This window comes from Zosterops lateralis (genome assembly GCF_965231275.1).
Source record: "Zosterops lateralis genome assembly, chromosome: 3".
In the NCBI taxonomy this organism is placed as follows: domain Eukaryota; kingdom Metazoa; phylum Chordata; class Aves; order Passeriformes; family Zosteropidae; genus Zosterops; species Zosterops lateralis.
The window spans coordinates 95,359,874-95,382,931 of NC_139764.1; the positions used below are offsets into that span (position 1 = coordinate 95,359,874).

Genomic DNA, 23,058 nt, shown 5'->3' on the forward strand with positions numbered 1-23,058 from the left:
CAATTTTCTCTACATTTTCAATTTTGGCTTCTGTGATCATCCCCTTATTTGGTTATTTTTAGACTTGCTTATCCCTGATCAGAGCATTGACCCCATTGATTTATGTGCCGTGTCTGCTTTTATCCATTCTTTCACTGCTCCCTGTATTTCCCTGGTCAGCTGTGTTTGTCTTATTTTCTCCTCACGCTTCAGCTCTCTTGGCTTTCAGCAGGATGTATATCTGAGCTTCCTGAGACACACTTTTGAATATTCTACACTGCTTTGCTGTGTGTCTCAGTCATCTCTGGTTTTTGGAATCTGTCATGAATAATTCTTGTGGAAAGAATGTTGTTGAATTTCACAGTGATAAGCTCCAAGAGGGCATATAGACATTAATAATTGAGGAAATGGAACAAATAATATATCACTTTATAATTCTTAGTTAGAAGATGACTTACGGCTCTTTTTTTGAACTTTCATGCAATTTTTCTCCATTAAAAACTTTATGATGCTACTCACTGGTACATTCAGTAGGAGCATAGTTCAGAAAACAGGTATTTCTTCTCTAGACTTGAATACAATGATTTTTAATATATTTTATTACTAATATAATTTTCAGTATAATTAGTATGGCTATTATTTCTAATCTATAACAATTAACATATATATTTAAATATACATAGTATAAGACCAAATAAATACAAGGGATTTTCTAAATCAGATTACTGACCAATATTTTTCCCTCCACAACATGCCAATTTGCTCACCAAAGCTGGAACATGACACTTTTATCTGGAGGAGGTTTTCGTCTTAGAGGAAAATGAGAATATGAGAAAGGGAGGTTATATGACTATTAAGAGTTCAGTCAGCTTTAAATACTCAGTTTCGATAAAGTAATTCCTATGTGCCGTGTTTACCGGAATTCTTTTTTTAGTTGTCTGTCTTTTCTATTGAATCTATTATTTCAAATGCCTCATGCCATAAGATCCAAGTGAAAAAAAATAATATAATGCCAATGTTATGCTCTAAATCTGAATAATACTTCTTGGAGTATTTTTATATTTTTCTTTCTTAGTAGCACTTTGAAAAATCTTATCAAACATTTTTTCAAACTAAAAAGCATCCCCAGTAGCAGTGTTCTCATTCTTTTTTTTTAATCTGAGAATTTAATTTAACAGAAACCAAAACATTTGGTAAGGAATAGAATCTAAAAATTTGCTATACAAACACCTAATGAGGTTATCAGAAAAACTAAATTAAGTACTTCAGCATCTGAAGTATTAGTGAGATGGAATTTTATATACAGTTTTTAAGATACCAAATTAGGCAGAATATGCTTGGAAGCAAAGTTCTGCTTAAGGCTTTAGGCAGAAAGTTCCCAAGCCCTCTATACTTGTCCCAGTGGATATTGTTAAGTATTATTTTTGGTTTGGACTAGACAACTTCCAAGTCCAGACCTCCAAATGAAGAGTTTTAGAGTATTGAGAAAACAGGCATTTATCAGATAAGTTCTCTAACAAATCCAGCCTTTTAAGAATGAGCAAATTGAATTAATTTGCATAATACTGCAATGTTTTAAATCACTCTCAAGGCAGTGACTATTAGCTTGAAAGGGCTGATACCATCAATTGATAGAAGTTGACCTAAAAATAAGTATTTAGATTTCAGCAAACCCTACAGATTGAATTCCCTGCACTCCAATAGGAAGCCCTTCCCAGTTGACTATGCACTATTATAAAGAAGAGCTAGTAGCTCTCCTGGTAAAGTTGGATCAATGAATTGATAGGAATGAAAAAATGATAACAAATTCAGAAAAAGAGATTAATTCCAGCCTAGTGATTTGCCTACTCAATTGCAAGAATAAACTCCTTCAGCCAAAGATAATTTTCCATCCATATTTGAATACTGCTTAAATACTGCATACGCCAACTTGCTACAGGAGTGAGCAGCAGTGGACAGTGCTAATTGCAGGGTGGAAAAGTCAAACTTCATGCGGGAAATTACAAATTACTTCTCCAAGCCACACCAGTCAGGAATCTTTTCTATCCCACAAAAGTACCACATAATGCCTGCATGCTTTTATGGAATATGGGAGATGTTGAGTCAAACCTTCCCAGGCTGTAAGAGCTAAAGTCCAATCACTAAAGCTATAGAAGAGAATATAGGAAAAGCAACAAGTCAAAGTTGAAGCAAGACATGGAGGTTTGGGACTTTTATTTTATAGATGGCTAATTGCAGCCTCAAAGATGGAGCTGGGACACACTGGTTTTGGCACTTCCAACGAGATGAATCAAAATTCCCTGTGCTAGCATTCTATGTGCTATGAATCACAAATTTCCCTGTGCTAGCATTCTATGTGCTATGAATCCCAATCTAGAAGACAGACTTACTCAAATCTGCTTTCCAGGAGCCTGTTGACAACTGAGCCAGAGCCTTGAAAACTGTTCCAGAATCAGGCATGCTTCTTGCAACCATTGCACTGCCAAGCACCATGGCATTTAAGGCCACTTCTGGAATGACTGCCCAAAACCCTATCTTCTCAGTTGGGGTTAGGCACTAATCCAGAGCCAGTGCTTTGGAAAATCTGGTTTAACAGGCTAAATATTTTTGGAAAATTGTGACCAAATTAATATGCTTTTATGTATTGAAATTATAAAATTATGTATTTAAATTAACCAATATTTTTTAAAATACAATAAACTCATCTCTACAGTTTCCCTGTATTTCAGGCTTTCTCATGAGTTTCTGCCCCTGATTAAATAAATCAGATTCCTATAAGCAGAAAGCGCTTTTATACATGCAGTATCAAATTACTTCATTTATTTGTAAGAATAGAACTTTGTTGACTTTTCAGTTTAGATTACTATGCAATAGTAATTTGGTTCAGTGAAAACTATTAATTTACCTTAACAGACACAACCTACAGTGACAGGAATGAGTGAAATGTAGAACATTCAATCTGCTTTTCCTTGTGAAGCTGCAAATATTCTTCCACATTATAGAACAGTAAGAAAAAAATTACAGAAGTGCCCAGAAGTATGCTGGATCTCAAAAGGCAGAGGAAGACATGATACTTTCTTCAGAGAGTTTTAAAAGCCAACTCTACCCTTCTGCAACTCAGAGCCTTTTAAAACATATGAATAGCCATGAACATACCACAGATCCACCTGCAGAGAGCAATATTTAACTAAATGAATGTTAAAGAAAAATTGGTGCCTAAAAACCAGCATTGCCAAAAGACTTAGAAGTAACAAATAATACGATAGAATGATGTGCCAGAAGTAAATGATGGACCTCAAGACTCAAGTATTTTTTCTTTTAGAAATTCAGATATTGAAACATGTATTAAAAAAAAAAAGAGGCAGAATAACTTCGACATAGTTAATACAGTCACAGTAAATTAAGTCAAAGAAGGAATCTTTTATTTCATTGGTCCCTATACATCTCCATGTGAAGCATCTCCCCATCACAGTTCACTGGTGTTACTGAACCCTGGGAGGAGCACTGAAAAACTAACCTGCCCTCTGGCTGGTGAGATCATTTCAGCCATCACCAAAGCCTCTGCTCCTGAGACACGTCAACTAAAAAGAAACTTTAAGTTTGCAATAACTAACCCATTCAAACAAGTTTATTTAATTGGTTGAACACAACAGCTGTTCAATGAAGAAAAATACAACACGTATTTCTATGTGTTGTAAAAATACACGGGAAATCTCTCAGCCATGGAGGGCTCATTTCAAGCAAGATACATAAAAATACACGTAACACATCAGGAGACTAAAAACTTCTGTGGCAGCATAAGTTAGCAAAGTACATGCCCTGCAGTTGTTGATTATTCAGAAATATTTATAGAAATAAATCAATATAATATCTGATTGCCCCATGACTTATGATGTCATTGATGGGGTTCATCTCTCATCCACCCCATGGCTTCTGAAACCTAAGTCTACACATGCCATGCTAAGATATCTTCATAACTCAGGGCAGAGAAACAGGAATCTACTGGGAGGCTACTCATGTTATTTTTCTTTGTGTAGTGAAAATAAAGGGAGGTGCTGGTGATCAGCTTATATTTCTACCACTTAGGAATCTGTTAAAAGTGAGACAAGTCCAAGAATTTTTCTCTCCTTTTTCTTTTTAATTGTCCAGATTCAATAAAGACAATACCTAATAGAATGTAAAACTATGTACCATAATACTTCCATAATGAGAAACTCAAAAACCTGTTTCTTTCCACAGCTGCTGTATCACTTAACTTGAATTATTCTCCCCTCTATAGCTTCAGAATCTTTTCAAGACTACCTTTATGTTCCAATGTCAGACAAATTCTAGAATTTTCTCTAATCTTAGGATGGCAAATAACCAATCTAACTGTGTGTTCAAGAGCAAGAAGAAACAATTGATAATGTCTTGTGGCTAGATCCTTGATCAACGAGTGCAGGATAGTGCAAAGACCACAGGTTTAATGACTCATTGATTCATTAGAGGAAATGCATATCATCAAGTTTTGCTAAGTGGTTATTGATTCTGTGCACTTTGATGTTGATTTAGATATAACCTGGACACATAAAAATGGGAACATGCAGTCAGTGACCATTTCTGCACTAACTCTAAGAACACTGACCTCTGCACTAGCTCCAAATCCTGAGGTCCACATTTATCTAAAAGGAAATATAAATTTGAAGAAAACCTTTGGGAAAGAAAACCTTCTATTTTCCCACATAGAGATGAAAATTATGTTGGCTACATTGAGTTGAATAAAATCATCATCTAGAATTGTCGAGGTGTCCAGATTGGTGTGTATCCTGTGTTTTCAGCCTCAGCAGTAATGATAACTTTGTTTACAGGTAGAGGGAAGGGCAAATTCCAATTTATTTATTTTTCATTATAGTATCATAAAATGGAAAAGTTCACAATCAATCATGACCAATTTGAAAGGGTCAGAATATGCTACAAGAGTGCATCTATCAGTTACAGAACATTTTTGCACAGTCTCAATGCTTGAGCCTTGAACGTGATACAAAATCTTTCTATTACAATATTTTAAATGTGATTCCCTTTAAGTAATTCAGCAGACTATGTTCAAGCATTCAAAAATCAAGGGAAATAAACTGCTGACAATCAAATGTGGTTCATGTAGCTATACTGTCCATCATTTAAAAACATGGTTAGATACCTATTAGTAAAATCAACACCCTTAGACACGGACTTGATGTATCATATTTAACAACAGAATAGGTCAAACTTAATTCTAGCATGTACTTAAGTACTGAGTAATAGAGTATGTTGTCATTTTATCACATCTATAATATAGGGTTACTATCGTGATACTATCAGCTGCTGATTCCTATCATAAATAATCTTCTCATCAGATTTGCACAGACACACAATAGCACTGACTTGCAACTTAATTTTAACTAAGAAAGACATATGGGTCAGAATTAAGAAAAAGGATGCTAAAAATTTCCTGTAACTATAGCAGTAAGATTCTTACTTGATCAAAATAGCTCATAGCTACAGAATATAACCAATGGAAAGGAATAATGGTGTGAAGCAGCCTTCTAACACAAGACTGTCACCAGTAAACATCTGAAATAACAGGAAAAAAATGACAAAAGTAAAGTGATACAAGCTGCTAACACTTCAGTGCTTATGTACCAGAGTCTCACCTTCAGCATAAGCCACAGGATACTGCTCTGTGTCTTGCACGGTTGGTTAGGAGTCATTCAAGTGTGAAATGTCCTAAATTCTGGTTGTTAAAGGATTGAGAACCTCTGCCCCCCCTGCCATGACTTATACCCTGAAAGGCATATATTTGTTTGTGATAACAATCTACTGAACTAATATCCTTCTGCAGCACATAGAAGTTTCTTTGCTGTAGTATTAGGGTGCATTGCAGGTAGTATTTCCACCACGTTACAAGCTTATCTATCATAAAGAAATTGGTTCAAGCTGTTGGCAGACTCAAAGGACAAATTTATATCTCATGTTCATTTCATGTTTTTCAGCTTTAACTTTTCATTATTAGGCAAATTAGAAACACTCTAGTCTAAAAATGAAAGTTTACCTCCTAGGTTAATCATATAACTTTAAAAAACAGATGTCTAAATGGCATTGCCTTAATCTGGCCTTTTTTGATATATCTGATGAAAGAAAGGATGTCTGTTCAGGTAAAAAAAAAAACCCAAACAAAAAAGTCGAACTGAATTCCATCACATTCTAGTGGAGAATAAGAAGGCTTCAGCTTGAGTCATATCACAATTTAAAAAAAATACTATGGCATATAATGTTGCTTTTTATAGCTGACAGTGAGTTCCATTAGACTGTAGAAGAATCTCTGAAAGAAAATGAAAATAGCCTCCCAAGAGAGTGGAAGCCCCACACAGCACAGTTTAATCGTGGCAGCTGGGCTGTGGGAGGAAATGGCGTTTTCCATTGAAAATCTGCTACCAATATACCTCCTATGGCTAGATTTTTAAGAGAAATGTGGCAGTTGTCCCTGTCTGAATTTCAGCTGCTCAGTTTTAAGGATGCATAGGCAGAAAAAGGAACAAGATTGAGTAGCAAAAAGTCCAGAATTACGTTCTGTCCAAAGACCAAAGAGTAAAATAGAGAAATGACTGGAAGTAGGAATGTGTAACAGGAAAAAGGCAAGCGGGGGAGAAGTTTTAAGGTTTTAAAAGATAAAAGCCAACTTTTTAGAAAGTGTGTGCCACTTCAAAGGCTACTTTGATTTTTTGTTTTTATAGTTTAAGGTATTCGATGTTTAGCACATGTCACTGAAAGTTGGTTGCCAATGAGTTAGTTACTTTTAAAAGTGTTCTCTTTATATTTGGGGATCTATCATAATAATAGTTGTGGCAACATCACAGGTCATCAGTTCCTTAGATAATAAATCGCCTAGTGGTAATATGTAGATACATAAGCCTGGGAGTCACGAGAGCAATCATGTGCTATATCCACAATAAGAAATATGAAGTATTGTGAAAAGAATGCTTCTAAAATAACTTTTCTCTTCTTGATGTCTGCATATACTTGCAACTCTGACATAGGCATAATCTTGAAATTATGACTCATAATCCAAAAAAGACACTTCTTGATTCAGGTAGAAAAGTCACGCCTGTAATATGGATGGCTACTTTATTGCTTTATGTTTTGATTGCAGGTGGTGTAGTACTGCTATCTGGCATTTTTTCTTTTTAATGGAAATGACAGTTTAAACAAGGTTGAAAAAAAATTGTCATGCAAATGGAACACCCTGTCCTTTTCTTTATTTCTTTTTTTTTAGATGGGTGGTGTTTTTTTGGTTTTTTTTGGTTTTTTTTTTTTTTTTTTGTTGGTTGGTTTTACGCTAACAACCTCTTATGGCTCCAAATCTGGTTCCTGTAGAGTAGTCCTTTAACCATTAGAATAACTTCTCTCTCTTTGTTCTCTGTAAAAAACCCTCACACTTTCTTCTCACACAGTTCAAAGGCCTGACTTCAGTAGCCAAGACAGAAGGACCCTTGTCAGTCTTCACCTTCAGCATTTTGGTATGGCTCTGGCTTGAGAATTAACATGATGCTTGCACCCATTCAGGCTAGTGGAAAAACCAAAGCAGTATGTTGCTTCCTAAGTAACTGCGTGTCCAGGATGCACAACTACCATGGATTTTTTCAGTGAAAGAGGTATGACTGCTGTGCTGCCTATAGAAATGTGGTACCCGCCCGTTAGTGTGAGCAGAGAATATCTGCTGTGTCTTCTGGATCAGAGGATGCTGGTACCTGCAGCCTGCAAATCTCAAACATTCTGGCAGGTAGAAAGCCCTGAACAGCACAGCTTAGATGAACTGGCAGCAACTCCTGGAAATACACAAATTGGTTTTCTATTACAAGTTGGGTCAACTACAGACTTGGTAATTTTGTGGAGCCTTGTCTTCAACTTCAGTACCAAAGGTCTACTTGTAGTTGTGTTCTAGAATTTTGTGCTTATTTTCTAATTTATATGTTGTGAAATGCTTCTTGTGAAAATCCCAGGTTTAGAAATTTAATGGTGGAAAACTGCTATCTCATCCCTAACTGACTGGTAAATGCCCTAAACAGAAGGTGGGTGAGGCCCAAGATGACACTTTGTGTTAAAAATACCTGGAAGGTTTTGAAGGTAGGGATGAAAAGCGTCATAGGTATGATGTCACTTCAAATTATCTGGTATCATGCAAAGATATATTGCAACGTAGTCAGTAGGTAAATTGTTCCTGACTCTTCACCAGGTAATTCTAAATTTCCTTTTTGTTTAAAAAATAGGGACATTGGTATAATCTCATTATCCCTATTTCTCAGACCAACCAACAAACCTTTGTATTTCTGTGAGTTTGTGGTTTTTTATAGAGTTCTACAGCAGCATCATAAGAAAGTGCCCTGGTGTAAGAGGAATGAAATTCAATTCCTGCTTACAGAAGAGTTTAACCCACAGTAAACAAACAAAAAAAAAAACAAAAACAAAAACAAAAACAAAAACAAAAACAAACAAAAAACCAAACAAAAAAAAACAAAAACAAAAAAAAAAGCTCCCAACAAATCTAAACTAACCATGATTGTTCTGTTGTGGTTCTACCGCGTTCTGCCCTAGACTGATTTCTAAATCTGATTGATTGCTTTAATTTTTAAAGAACATTCAACAACTACGCTAGACAGAAAAAGCTAAGTGTTTTATCTATTTTAGAGTTTTGATTAAATGCTGACATTTTAAATAAGTTGTTCCACTTTTAGTCAATGCCACTTTAACTGTTCAGTCCTTCCTCCTACATCCTTTTAATAACATAACTGGAAACCGCAAGCTTGACTGCTAAGGTTTGAAGCTAGCACAGCAGTCAGAATTTATTTACCTTGTTTCTAAAATGGTATTTGTTTTATAACTCTGGCTCAGTTTCTGAGTCTGTCCTTTTCTGTGATCTCTTTAGGTCTCACGAGCCAAGCTACGCCAGGCCATGTCAGTTCTGAGAATGTCAGTATTTCCAAGGAACACCTAGATGCTGCAGAGACAGTACTGCAGCTCAGAAAGTAGTACATTTGCCTCGCCAGAAGCACTGAATCAAATTCACTGTTGTGGAAGGGACAGAAGAAGTGTAAAGCTGGTAATTCCCTATGTCACATGAGAATTAAAGAGAAGAGCTAAGGGTCTCTGTTTTGGGAACTAGAAATGTTAATTCCAAAGCCCCAATCAAAATAAAGCCATGCAATTACATTCTGTCACAATCATTCCTATATTTTCAGACAGAAAAACAATCTATTAGTTTTTTTCTTTCCATCCCTAGCCCTGTACTCTATGAATGTGTGCTGGTAAAAAGTTGCTACAACCAATCTTGCGAGTCAGTGCGGTGTTAGCAATGTATTACAAAATTATAAGCAATATGACCTTTGGTGTCATTTAAATCAAGTACTTAACACTTCAAAACGGACTGAGGCTACTGAGTTACATTTGTGAAATGTTTTAAAATTAACAGCTGAAAAAGCCTTATGAGCATAAAATACAGCTACCCTGGTAAACTGGCTGCACTTAGCCATCCGTCTCACTGAGGCTTTGAATCTTCTACTTCCTTTTGCAAAGTACGGGATATACAGAAAATTTTATTAGAAATAAGTTTCAAAACCAGGGTGGTTTTTTTTGTGGTAGCTACTGACATGCAAACATCTAGAAGACTCATGTCAGAGAAAATTAATCACATATGTGATGGTGTACGATATATCCTCTTGTCTGAAATGACAGTTTGCTTGTCCCCGTCTTCTGAAGTGGTACACATGGTTACTAAGAACCAACAAACCATCAATGCTCATTCATCTTTCTAGAAGAAACCATGCCCAAGCAAGGTCTACATTAAATGTAAGCAATTCTAGTACGTTTTTCTTACTCTCCTTGCAAATTCTAAAAAACAAGAAAACATTTGGTAATTTTTGTAAAAATGAACTTTTGATATAAAATGGACGGTCTATAGCAAGAGGCACTGGAGTAGAATTCGGAGGCATGACTCAACTTCTGTCAGGGATGCAAATTTCTTGTGTGGTAGCAGAGTCACGAACTCCTGGTTTATCAAGGGAGCAAAAGCATTACAGCTCTGTTTCTATGCATAGCTGCACAGTGAAGTTCTGACATCCAAGTGAGGTATGTTTGCTCCTCTTCTAATACCTAGGGATATGTAGGCACTTAACACAAGGCAGAATTTAGACACTAATTCAGGCTGGTAGAAGGTATTTTCTGTAGAGGGGGATTTCCACTCTTGGAATTAATCACTTTAAGCCTTCTTCTTTTTTTTTTTTTTTTTTTTTTTTTTCTCATCACAGAAGCAGAGATTAACTCAGTCTTTTGACTTGGAGATGGTCAGGGGAGAAATCACAATCCCAGCCTTAGCCATTATCTAATCTAGAACACACAGAAATGTGTGAGCAATTTGTGTTTAATATCCTCTTTTGCCAGGGGTAACTGAAGCTTTGTTTTACACTTCTCAGAAGACTGCTTGCTCGTGGGATTTCATAATACTCTGGGTTTAGAGTGCACACTTCTTAACACTTCGTGCAAAACAAAACATTGACATCTTTACTATCAGTACTTTACTACTAGTGAAGGATTCATTCAATTCATCACAAAAATGACTGTTTCCTATATGAAATGCTAATGCTGGGACTGAAAATTGAGTCCTTCTGTCTCCAATTGACTGCTCAAAGTTACAAAACTATATCCTTTCCTCTCCTTTTGAATACAGATGAAAAAAGAATGCAAGTATTCTAACATCTTAACTTCTTTATAGTATAGAATGCAAGTTCCCAGAAGCTGGGAGAAAACATCTCCAACCAAATCCAGATGGAGTCCTAACCCTAAAAAAAAAACAAACAGTGGAATAGTAGCATACTTGTACAGATCACAAATTGAGGGGCTTTTAAAGCACTTGCTACACTGAAATAAGCAGATGAGAGATAAAAGATAATCTATCTATGCTATTTACTTATTATGGTGACAAGGTGCCCAAATAAATGTTTTTACAGGTATGATGAGGATCTGCTGTGGGAACTAGGGTTGCAGAGGCTGGAGAGACAGAAGATGAAGGGTCATATTGATCTCTATAACTACCTGACGGCAGGTTGTAGGCAGGTGGGGGTTGGTGTCTTCTACGTAACAAATGATAAGATGAGAGGGAACAGCTTTAAATTGTGCCAGGGGAGTTTAAGGCTGGGTACTGGGAAAAAATTCTTCAGTGAAAGGATTATCAAGAATTGGAACAGGATGTCCAGGGAAGTGTTTGAGTCACTACCCCAATGGGTATTTAAAAGACTTCTAGATGTAGCACTTGGGGACATGGTTTAGTGATAGACTGGGCATTGCTGGGTTAATGGTTTTACTCTTAGATCTCAAAGGTCTTTTTCCAGCCTTAACAATTCTATGACTTGATTTGGACAAGCCTGCTGTTAAAAGTACAGTTCTACTGTGACTTTGGAGTTGGACACAAAACAAGAGAACATTGATGAGAGTCCACCCTTTGGACTTAAGGCAGAAGTTGAATGCATGCCAGCTTTTATCTCTAGCTTTTTTCTGAAAACACATTCCCTGTTCATCAAGTACAGGTAAGATTTTTTCCTAGAGACATTAACAGAGTGAAAAACAGCAGCAGGCGTATATCTTTGGTGAATTTCTTACACAAGAATCAGCTCAAAGAAAAGCATTCATCCACTACTTGTGCAACCAATTCAGTGGCCGCTCACTACTTTAAACAAAAAAATTGATGGTAGAGAAATCTGCCCCAGTCCCAGGGAACTGAAGGCAAAATTTTTTTTTTTGTTAAATGACTGGTATTGACAATTAAAGCCAATTATATCTTAGTATACTTTATAGTATTTCAAATTTTACCATAATTCATGGATTTGAGACACAGACCTAACTTCAATCATGGGAATATTTTCTCTTAGACATTCTATACTCTTCCATGGATACTTACAGCATGACACTTCTAGTTCTGCAAATAACGAAAAGACATTAGGTTCTGCAACCCCTTTTCATGTCACCAGAAAGCTTCAAAACTTTCTTCAGAAGGTGATTCAGGTGAATAGCCAAAAAATCAACATTGTTAGTCCAGTCACCTGGTTAAAGTTATCACCGTTTACAGTGTCTTGGCTGTAGAGCACTGAGGACGTCTTCAGGAGCTATCTATCCCCTGAGCACTTTTAATTCTGTGGATGTATTTATTTAGATTTATTATTGCCATCAAAGATGCTCAGGACTACCTCTCCTTTCCCTGTCCTGAGCTGACATCACTAGAAACAGTACTCCATATCAACCACTAATAAGAAGTGATGTCTTTGAAAAGGCTGTCTCAGCTTATTGAAAAACCTCAGAAGAAGTCTTTACAGACACAGCATGGCGTATTTTTAGGCCTCCTTCATATTTGAGTTGGTTTCTTATATTCTTCATATTCTTTTGCTATCTCAGGTAATACCTAGGGTGCTTGATCTCATAAAATATGAATATTTGAAAGAAAAGTTAAGTTTAATTTTATTTATTTATTACAGATATAATTTCTCCTGCCTTCTTTTTGATGATTCTAGCAGAGCTCAGATTGTTTTCACTGAGTTGGAGAAAAAAGAGCAGGGCAACTGTTCTGATAGCATGGGTGCCACCTACAGATAGAACTTTTTCTAAGTCATATGTGATTTGTGTTTGTGTGGACACTGGAGCAAGGAATAAGATGGGGTTTCCTGTCCATCCAGCTGCCAGTACTCACCAGTAAATTCTCCTGTCTCTAAAACTTTGACTTAGGATGTCCAATGCACAGGCCATTTTTCAACACACAGCAGCTATAGCTGCTGGTCAGAACTGCTGAGAGGAGGATGTAGGCAGCTTCATAGCACCCTAAAGTCAGTGCACTACCTTGCTTGTGGCTTTCTGGTTTAGTGTTAAGGTTAAAAACTGTCACTGCATTTTCACTAAAATATACATTAATAAAAAATATTTGTTAAATACCTCCAGCTTTTCAGATCTCAGAATCAATATTTTTACAGAAATAATGTAGAAATAATTGACAGAATATGACAATCAGAAAACTAGACTAGATTCTAAATATAAAGTTGTCTACTCATGACAAATCAGTTAATTTTGCTCTAGGATCCACAAAAATGCTTTGATCAAAAAAGTACTGAATTTTTGTAAAGTTAGACTTTCTCTGATGATTCAACCCATCTTTATTTAAATATCAGATAAACATCAGTGCCAGACTTCTCTCTTTTTACTACATTTGTAATAATTCCCTATACATTCTTCTGATGTTACACCTCATGATGCCTAAAATTTGCTTCCTGTTTACAAATGGATGAAATGTCTTGCCTACTGTGTGTGAATCAACTCTGTAGATACTCTTTTCCACTATGAAAAGCACGAGTCATTCAACCTCAAATGATTTACTTCTCTCCTAAGAGAACACAATGTATTCTGCAAACCTACCAGGCCAACCAAATTAATTTCCCATAGGTAAAGGGAAAATATGTATAGCAACTTCCATGATCTTGTTGGGGAACTTATCTCCCCAGTATTACTAGATGTTTTGTTCTTTTGTTTTGTTTCTTTGATTTTCTTTCTGATACTCTCTGCATGGTTTTCATTTATTTTGTGGCTGACAGGGACATCTCCAAATAGATCTGTTCACAGAAAACCCCGTGGCTCCAAGTGGACTGTTGCATGAGAAATATGCTCAGCACCTTCCATTTGAAAGAAAACGAGATTATAATTTCAGCAACACACAAGCCAGGTCACCCACTGCAAAAAGCACTTCTAAAATCTGCTGTTTGCTGCTGCTGCACAGTTAGGTCAACACTCTCCATGCTCCAGCCTCTGATTTAACTTTCTTTCCCCTGCCCTTATTAGGCTACTAGTACTCCTAGTACTTGCAGGCCCTGCAACTTGTTGCCACTGCAATAGCTACTACTAGCCCAGATGGTGGTAGCAGTAATTGAGCTGTGGTTCCTTTGTGTAGTCACCTCTACACAATGGCCACTAGCATGCAGAGCCTCATGCCAACTGTTGGTGTATATCTCCTCGATGGTTTAGACCCAGCTTTGTACCTTTCTAATCATTAATCAACAATCAGACAAAGGATTTATTGCTGAATCCAGACAGCAGCCAATACAGACCTCTAATACATTATGGATTCTCTGTCAGCACAATTATTTATTGTTTGCAGTGCTCTGTTTGAAAATCCCTATGCTTTTGCACTTATTTATTTACTTGCTTACTTGTATCTCTTTAGCTGGATTTAACAAAGCAATGAAGCTTCATCTATTAACATTTTTTAAAAACCTTGAATGGTGAATTACTTCATATAAAATATACTTGCAATATTATTCTTGGTATTTACCACGACTTAACAAAATCTTTAGCAAATACAATGTTAAAGAAAATAGAATTAAATTTCATAGACGGTGTCAGAGTATTTCCTGAGGTAAATATCCAGTGAATCATTTAATCATTAAAAACACTCTAATAAAGGTTGACTATCAGCTGAGAGATAAATATACATTTCCCTATAATTCCAGCATCCTGTGGGATTTTTCACAGTATCATGAAAGCAAGCAACAGTAAGGACCTCACTGTTCTGTGGTCAGGCTTTAGCACAAAAGCATCAGTGGACCTCTGGTTCTGCACACCGTGCAACCATGCTGTGCTATCAAATTAATGTTAAAATATGTATGTCCTAGCTTCTGATTTATAATATCTTTGACAAATAGTAAAAAGGATAGGCATGCCATAAAGTTTACGGATAGGGTAATGGCATGCACAATGATGTCTCATAAAGAATAAAGGGGGAAAAGTTATTTATTCTTGCGATTCGAGAACTAAAACACAGATAGACTGGCTGCGTGCACAGAATTTTTCATAAATATCCCACAGTGCACCCTGTTGTACAGCAGCCATACATTAATTAGAGCATTCAGCAGACACTGCAATGTGTTACACTCACCCAAGTGAATCTTCATTTTTCACATGCAGGGCCTTACTAATTAAAATCAGCTTTGCAATTAAATGTGGAAAATTGTGTTAAACTTTGAAGCGTGGTTTAGAAAAAATGTATTTATTTTTAGGGTATTTTATTTTGATGCAAATGAATTCTCCATCAAAGTGAGACCAGTAAAAGGAAGGTATGAGGATTTCTCTTTTTTGTATTATAGATGCTCCTCTTGGTTGCAAGTTGCAATGCTCCACTATCTCTCTGCCAGTACCTGGCCCTGTTCCAATGCTTTTAGTGAGTGCTATCTGTCAAGGCATGAATAATACAGCCCCTAGGCTGTCGGCAGAATCCAAATGAGGCATACATCAGGAAGCAAGCACTCGACTTTAGCTCCAGAACATGCTCCTGTGAAGACAGGCAATTATTCACCCACGGCTGCAGCCATGGCAATCAAACTGGTGGGTGAAAAGGTATATGAAATGAAAAAATTTTAATAAGAAATATGGCACAACAAGGCACAGAAATTCAATAATTTTCTAATAGCAGAGAGATATTTGAGCCTTCTAATTTTGAAGTTTGGGAGCCTGAATTATTTCACTCACTCTGTTAGAAAATGTAGACTAAAATACAGTATATAATGTCAAGGCAATACAGTGGTATTTTCTTGGGTTTTTTTCCTAATCAAAACAGCAATGCAAAATTCTAAGGTATTTATAAATTTAAATTTTTATATGAAGTGACAAATCTCATGCCTAAAAATTAAAATATAGTAAAAATAATTCTATCTGTATAATGTAATGAACCAGAGACAGCCTAGTAAAGCAGTAAAGAACTGGTAGTATAATGAAATTTGGTGGAAAATTAAAATGCAATGTATTCCATAAAGTTAGGGACAATTCATACATTATAGATACATGCATCATTTTATGATCTCTCTTTGGTTTTGAGACTAGCCTTTTTTTTTGCAAGACATTGTATCAGTAATTAATGAAATCCTTTACAAACAAAATATGACCAGAAGAAGAGGCATGAAAAGTTCCCTGATAAATGAAATGTTTAAGTTGGTTTATTTCATCTGAATTCTTATTTCCAACAATCAAATAGAAATGAATGATATAGTAAAAGCTGTATCAATATTTCCATTTTAAATATGGAGGGTTTATCATTTGGTCTTAACATTCTTCACTGAAATTTTATGCATATTTTTTCAGACCACAATTGTTTTGCTTTAATTTCTATACAATGTCTGTATCTATTTTCAAATATATATTGTTATATGCTCTAAAAGAATCCTAAATGAATATACATAGTGCCATGCTACAACCTTAAGATTTTTTTTATGTCTCTTATTTGTTAGAGTATTATGTTATGATATATGTTATATGTTAGAATATTATTTGTTAGAATATTGTATTAGAAACATGGGGCAGTTGGCAAGTGATTAATCCATTACAGAATCTAATTGCTTTTGTCACTTGTGAAAAAAAGAAACTATTCTGTTCAGAAGCTTCTAAATAAGCCACTGTATGCAATCAGTATTTTTTAATGGAATCTAATTAGGATTTTTATGATGTGTCTACATACCTACTTACATGGCAAATCATTGGCACCTATTTGGTATATGACCTTGTTTTAAAAAGATGCTAAATGGAGACCAATGAAGTAAAGTGCAATATTTCTGAAATCATCATTCACATCTACTCAGTAAGTAACATGGGCCAGTTTGCACTCAACTGCTACAGAGTAATTATGGGATTTTCACCTGCAGAACAGACCAGAAACTGGACTTTTACATTTGTATTTGTATATATAGAATGTGATTCCTGTTGCCTCTAAAGTTGACTAATTTTAAGAAACTGGCAAAGTTTCTTCTAATTGCAATGAAACACTAGAATCTATGCTGTTCTTCAGATACTTAGTCAAAAGGCATCCTGAAAACACAGTTGGGGGAACACCCTCCTGGTCTGGTTAGAGTCACTGGTATAGAGTCACATGGATTGGATTATTCACAGCTAGAAGTATGCAAGCATGTGGACCAAGCTTATTGTTCAAAATTGATTCACAGTACTGAAGGTACAGGAGCAGTACCTTCATTGTTATGCTGCTGTGCACAGTGGGCCTGAACAGCTATCTGAAAAAACCTGCATCAGAGGCATGGCCTCTGGAGATCCTCTGGTTTTCACTCCTAAGATTTGAATTCTTCTCTTGTCTCCACCACTACCTGAACATGCTTATGGTTTATTTTCTTTTGTTTCTATCTTGCATTCAAATCTTTCACAACCTTTGTTTTCTTTTTATTTTTCAGTACAGTTGGCCTCAGGTGCTTTGCAACATAAACAACAGCTACTGAAGTTCTATCTGTGTAAACTCTAACCTTGAGGCATTGCCTCATGCTGTGTGTCACAGACAACACTAGAGGGTCCATGTCAGCTTCAGGTTTCCAGGTATTACTAAAATATGAAAAAAAAAAAAAAAAAAAAAAAAAAAAAAAAAAAAAAAAAAAAAAAAAAAAAAAGAGAGAAGTCTGCTCTAGTTAAGGCAGGCACACCATCTAACTTTGGGTACTTCTCCTCAGTGCCCAAACTGGGATGTTAATCCTTCTGACCTTTCCATACAGCCACTGGACAGAGGTGCTTTCACCATGCTAACTTTAGAGATCCCAGCATTCTGCCCCAAAGTGCCCTTTAGAGAAACTTGTCCATCTAAGCTGTCTATTAGCATGTCCGGCCAACAAACCAACATCAGGCACTGAACTTAAGACCCAGGAGGAAGCTACCAACCAAGTCTTGTAAGGTTTTGCTTCTCTTCCAGCTAAGATTTGACACAAAGGAAAACATCAAGGAGATGGAAATGACACAAGTTACCCTACAACAAGATACTCTTACCACTGTTACCCTACCTAGTTCCAGTCTTGTATTTTCATATACCTCAAAGGAAACATCAATGACATAGAAAGTCTGCTTGTTCCCTTAGCAAACCTACACTGAAGCTCTTTCATAATTAAAAATACAACTGAGGCAAAAACCTACAATAAAACTCTCCTTTAACTTCTATGTAACATTTTATCAGCTGAACAACCCGCGAGTCTGACTGTTTATTTCAGTTCTAGCTTAATGTACTACTTGAATATGGTTTTCACTGTCACAAAGATAAAATTAGAACAATAAATAAAAAACAAATAAAAACAACAAACAAACAAAACCCAGCAACAACAAAAACAAAAAAAAAGCCCCAACACTGAATTCCAGAGACTTCAAGACATTTTAGAAGAAACTGAATTCTGGAGAGCTCTGACTACATCTAGTGGAAGCAAATGCATTTCATTCCTGATAATGAGCTGTCTGATATCATGAATGAAAAGGTCTTAACCTCATTAAAATGCTCTGTAGGTCTAAACGGAACTGAGTTAGGCATCAGCTGAGATATGCAATTCCCTGAACACATAAAATTTTCAAGACAGCTTGATTTCCTTGGAAGAAATGTTTGAGGGTCTTTCCCACCCATATAGCAAAATAGAAAAAGAAGAAAACTCCTTCAAATTCTTTCAAAAAGGTACATTTAGTATGTGTTGGTTGTGAATAAATAGTACTGCTCTTCTAGAAAATAGAAATTTTAGATAAATGTACATTGTAAACCTCAACAAAGAACTCTGTGCTTTTACATTAAATAGGACATATATTGGTTAAATATATTTTGATTAGTGGATTGGCAATCATGGTGACAAGAAAACATAAAAGCCCAACAAATTCTTTAGTAGAAAAAAGAGGAATTTTTGATGTATTTCCAATTTTTATTCTTATCGCATCTGCCGAAAATTTCATTTAATTAACAGCTCTGAGATTCAGTCTGTTCGTGTACTGACATACCAGAATCATGTCAAGAAAGCAAAATATGGAATTAACATCTCAAAACTGCATGTAATCTTTCCAAACCTCACATTTATTGTTTCCTCTTTCCGCAAAAGGGTGACTTTACACAAACGCAGACACCGATTCTAACACAAAGTTAGAGCAATTCAGAAGAAAAGTCAGAATTTTTCAAGCTAAAGAGCTTCCTTCCTATGTTTTAAAACTTTTGTTTTTTGATATCTGCAAAGAAATTCCATAAAGTGTAAAGAAATAGATGTAGCTATAGTTGTGTAACTAGAAAGGACATTATAGTCACATCACTTAAGTGTTGACAGGTCATGAAATTTCTGAGGGAAAAGAAATATTTAGTGCCATTCTTTAATTACTTGTGAGGTTTGTATTTCCATAAATAAAAATAACAAAATAAAACCATGGTTTGAAATGAGAAGTCACAAGTGAATTCAAAAATAATTATTTTGGATACTTTTTTAAAATCTGTGTTCCAATCTAACCGAAACCTTCAACTGCTCTTATGAGTGAAGAAAATATTAAGAAAATAAATGTGAATAATTATTTTCTGGTTTATGCAGTTTAAATGTAATTCAATGTAATTCTAATATCACTGTTTGTGGTCTAATTTTGAACGTGTTTTCTGGACTTTTCCCTAAGCTTCATTCACTGGTAAGAAAAAAGGTGTATAAGTGGACTGAGTGGCATTGTTCAGTTTCTTTGCCTATTTCAAATAAATGCCTTAACCCCAAATGTATAATTTCAATTTAATTCCTAGACCCCATATGCCCATTTCATGCAGTAATCAGATTTCGTGTGAAATATGTACTCTTATAAACACAAGTGCTTTATAAGCTGAAAAATCAAGATTGAAAAATAAAATCTTTAGAGTTTCAGCATAATTTAACACTGGCTTGAACACTTCCCTCAATTCAGAAAAGAGATGGCCTAAACATCAACCATTTTATTTATCTCCTACAAGGGGCTGCTGCACAAAGTATGTCAAATGAAATGGACATCAATGAGAGAAAAATACAAATGTTCTAGAGCTGATAAATTTTCAAAATATTGCACAAAAAATTCATGGACAAATGATTCAGGAAAGGAATGGGGTTTATACAGATGCACAACACTACTGAACATTGACCATGCAGACACAAAAATGCAAAGATTGAGGTCTAAATTAATTTGAAGCACGTGCCATATGTGTAACATATGCTACCTTGTATACTATTAACCATAAACAGCTGCATTTTTTTATAGATGTGTCCACATTTCATAGTCTAGAAACTAGACTGACGTAAAGGTATTTATAATACAGTATAACATTTGAACCCTGAAGTCTTATTATCGTTGATTTGCCTTAAACTTTGACCTTTGAATCTGACCTGATCATTGAAATTTAAATGCTCAGAAGCTCTTTTTCATTCAGCTATGAAACACATTAAGTAATATGAACGTGAGTGCCAACATGTAAGTAGGGCCAAATCTTAATTTACAACACATAAGCAAGAGAATTGTATGCAAAAATTGAGAGAAGATTGACAATGAGAGCAAGTCTCCTCAGCAAAAATGTGAGTTAAATTTCGTGACATTCAGAAAGAAAAAATAACTCTGACTCTAAATGGCTTCTAAAATATCTAACTACTAATTTTTATCATTGTTTGGTTTATCAAGGTCATGTCAGATAACTTGTTTACCAAATCTCTTCACTAAATTATGAAAAATTACAGATATTACCTTCTGTGTCTTGCATATTTGCCACTAACATGACCACTGCCATCACAGCCAGGCGTGGGACAGCTGCAAAAGAGAGAATTAATATATAGGGGCTGGTGTGCTGCAGAAAGATTATACTAAAAGCAGGCAGGCAGTAGGTATTGCAGAGATGGAGGGCAACAAAGACAGAAAGAGAAATCAAATAACTGAAGGGGAAAAAAAAAAAAGAGGGGATGCTTTTTATTAGCAAGTCTCAAGGGAATTAATTTCATCAGTGCAGCAGGGCATGAGCAAACCACCAATGAACTTGAAAGTGCATTATACCCATTAAAAGGCATGAATTTTCTAAATTGCTAATGGGGATACATTTTACACTCAGAGCACTAACCTGAACAGCTCTTGTATGGCTGGTTCCACGGGAACTGCAGAGAGATGGAAAACATATAAAAATTTATCATCTATTACAAGTACCCCTCTTCTACAGAAAATTACCAGAAAGGTTGTGTAAAAGCAGGGTCAGAATGAATCGTGCAAAGAGATTCTGGAGGATGAAGGTCACCCTGAGCTGGGGCCTTGAGTGATTTACTGAAGCAAGAGACATACCTCGAACACCTTTGGAGCGTGTGCGATGGCGCTTCTCGTCTGCATCCACCTCCATCTGGGAATAGATTAGCAGGCAGTCAATGTTCTTATCCTGCATGCACAGACTACCAATGCACAGACTGATACAGTCTCTCACACGATTTATTGACACTATTTTAATTCCATTTTATCCTGTAAGGGAAAGTTCTCCTTACAGGGGATTTTTAGGATCTTTGTGTTTATTTAAAAACAGAAAATGCAGTAATTTCTGCTTTAAACCATCGGTTTCTGTGCCCTGCTTTCATAACAAATTGTGTGAAACTAAGAGCTGGTTCCTCTTTTCAAGGGGATACATCTGACATAAACCCTTCATTACCCCCATATATTCCAAAACAAGGACTCAATAGATTTCTATACAATTTAAAACTAAAGTCAAGGGGTCACATACCACGGGTTGTTTTCTAACCAAACCCTTAACAGTGGGAAAGAGATGAAGGAATAATGATTGAAAGGAGATGAAGATTCATCATTAGACCTTTAAATATTTCATGCTATTTAATATGGCATTACAGTCTTTGCCAGCATGTTTCATTGTTTAGTTGTGTTTTTCAAGTTTCAGGAATGGGCTCACTTGCTACATGACTAGATCTTAATCTTCATTTTACAAACAACTTGCTGATCCAGTGTAGCTTTCTGTGCAGTAATAAATATGTAGAAATCTTACATATTTACCAGACAGGGGCAAGGCTGCAGATTAGATCTTGGAAAGTATCATAAACACTGATCTATACTAATTAACATAAACCCACATAATTTCTTCTGATTTTACATGTAATTGTCACCAGACTTTAAAAGGTAAGATAAATAGGATAGCTAGAGTTCAGGATTTTGTTCAACAGAAGCAAATTGCACTGAACTATGCTGAGAGACTGAGTCAGGGAAAATATATGCAGTCGCTGTATCACCAGCTCCTTTGGCTGTAGAAGAACAAGATGGCAAGATGGATCTACAGTGCTTCATACATAGTGATGATACTGTAAAGGTCATGAAGAACAGAAATAGATCATGGAGCTCTAGTTCCCCCAGGGGAAAAAAAAAATCAATCACCCCCTTTATAGCAATATCCTTGGATTGATATCTGCTAAGAATGTCATATATCTCATGCAAAAACACGGAATAGGGTCCAAGTGACTTGCAGCTAACCCTTTAATCACCTAACTTTCTTTGGTCAGTACCTTAACGCAAACAATTTGGGAAATAACTAGGAAAGAAGAAATCAGGAGTGTTTTTATAGAGCTCCCTCAACACGTAACAGCAGGAGGAAAGAATCACCTCAACAAAATTTGTGGGTGACAGGGATTTAGTAAAAATAAAGTGTCACACTCACAAGACTCTGTGCTACTCATGTAGTTCTCGGCAGTTTCTCGGCAGTCATCACCTGATTCCTGGTGGTGTGCTGTATTCCAAACTAAAGGGATGATTTAAAATAGACTGATATTGTGAAAGCTAATAGAGCACCAGCCTCTCTTAGGGGGCTTCCAGTCAGTTTTCTGCATAACTTTGAGTGGGTTTCATTTTAAAACTAAGACACCTATATTTAGCTCTTTGTGTGCAGATGCATTTAGAGCATAAGCTTCCATCTTCATCAACCAATCATGCTATCTGAGATCTCATGAGGTATTCCATCAAACCTTCAACTTCCAGTCCAGAAAAGTATGGAAGGATACAGATATATCCTTTGTTGTATCCACCAATCCTGTGCAGAAGTTTCAGGTATTCTCTGGTATCAGAAATGGCATTAACTGCCTATGCTTAGACAACTGAATTTACCTCCAGGTTAATGCAGTCAGCAGAGCTTGAGGACCAACCCCTCTGATCAGCTACGTGATGCTACTTCAGGCTGGATAAAATCAGTCTCTAGGCACCTCTGTCTCTACTGTCCAACTCTCCATCAACTAT

The 23,058-nt window shown here is 36.0% G+C and overlaps 1 protein-coding gene across 1 annotated transcript in view; it reads right to left on the reverse strand.

Annotated features, from left to right (window-relative positions):
• Window positions 1-23,058, reverse strand: part of MYT1L (myelin transcription factor 1 like) — a 295,677-nt gene that overhangs the window by 106,216 nt on the left and 166,403 nt on the right. The window contains exons 3-5 of the mRNA XM_083857754.1: window positions 21,121-21,175; window positions 20,906-20,939; window positions 20,539-20,601 (exon numbers count right to left, since the gene is read on the reverse strand). Coding sequence (XP_083713880.1) covers window positions 20,539-20,601; window positions 20,906-20,939; window positions 21,121-21,175 — 152 coding nt within the window. The remainder of the gene's footprint in view (window positions 1-20,538; window positions 20,602-20,905; window positions 20,940-21,120; window positions 21,176-23,058) is intronic.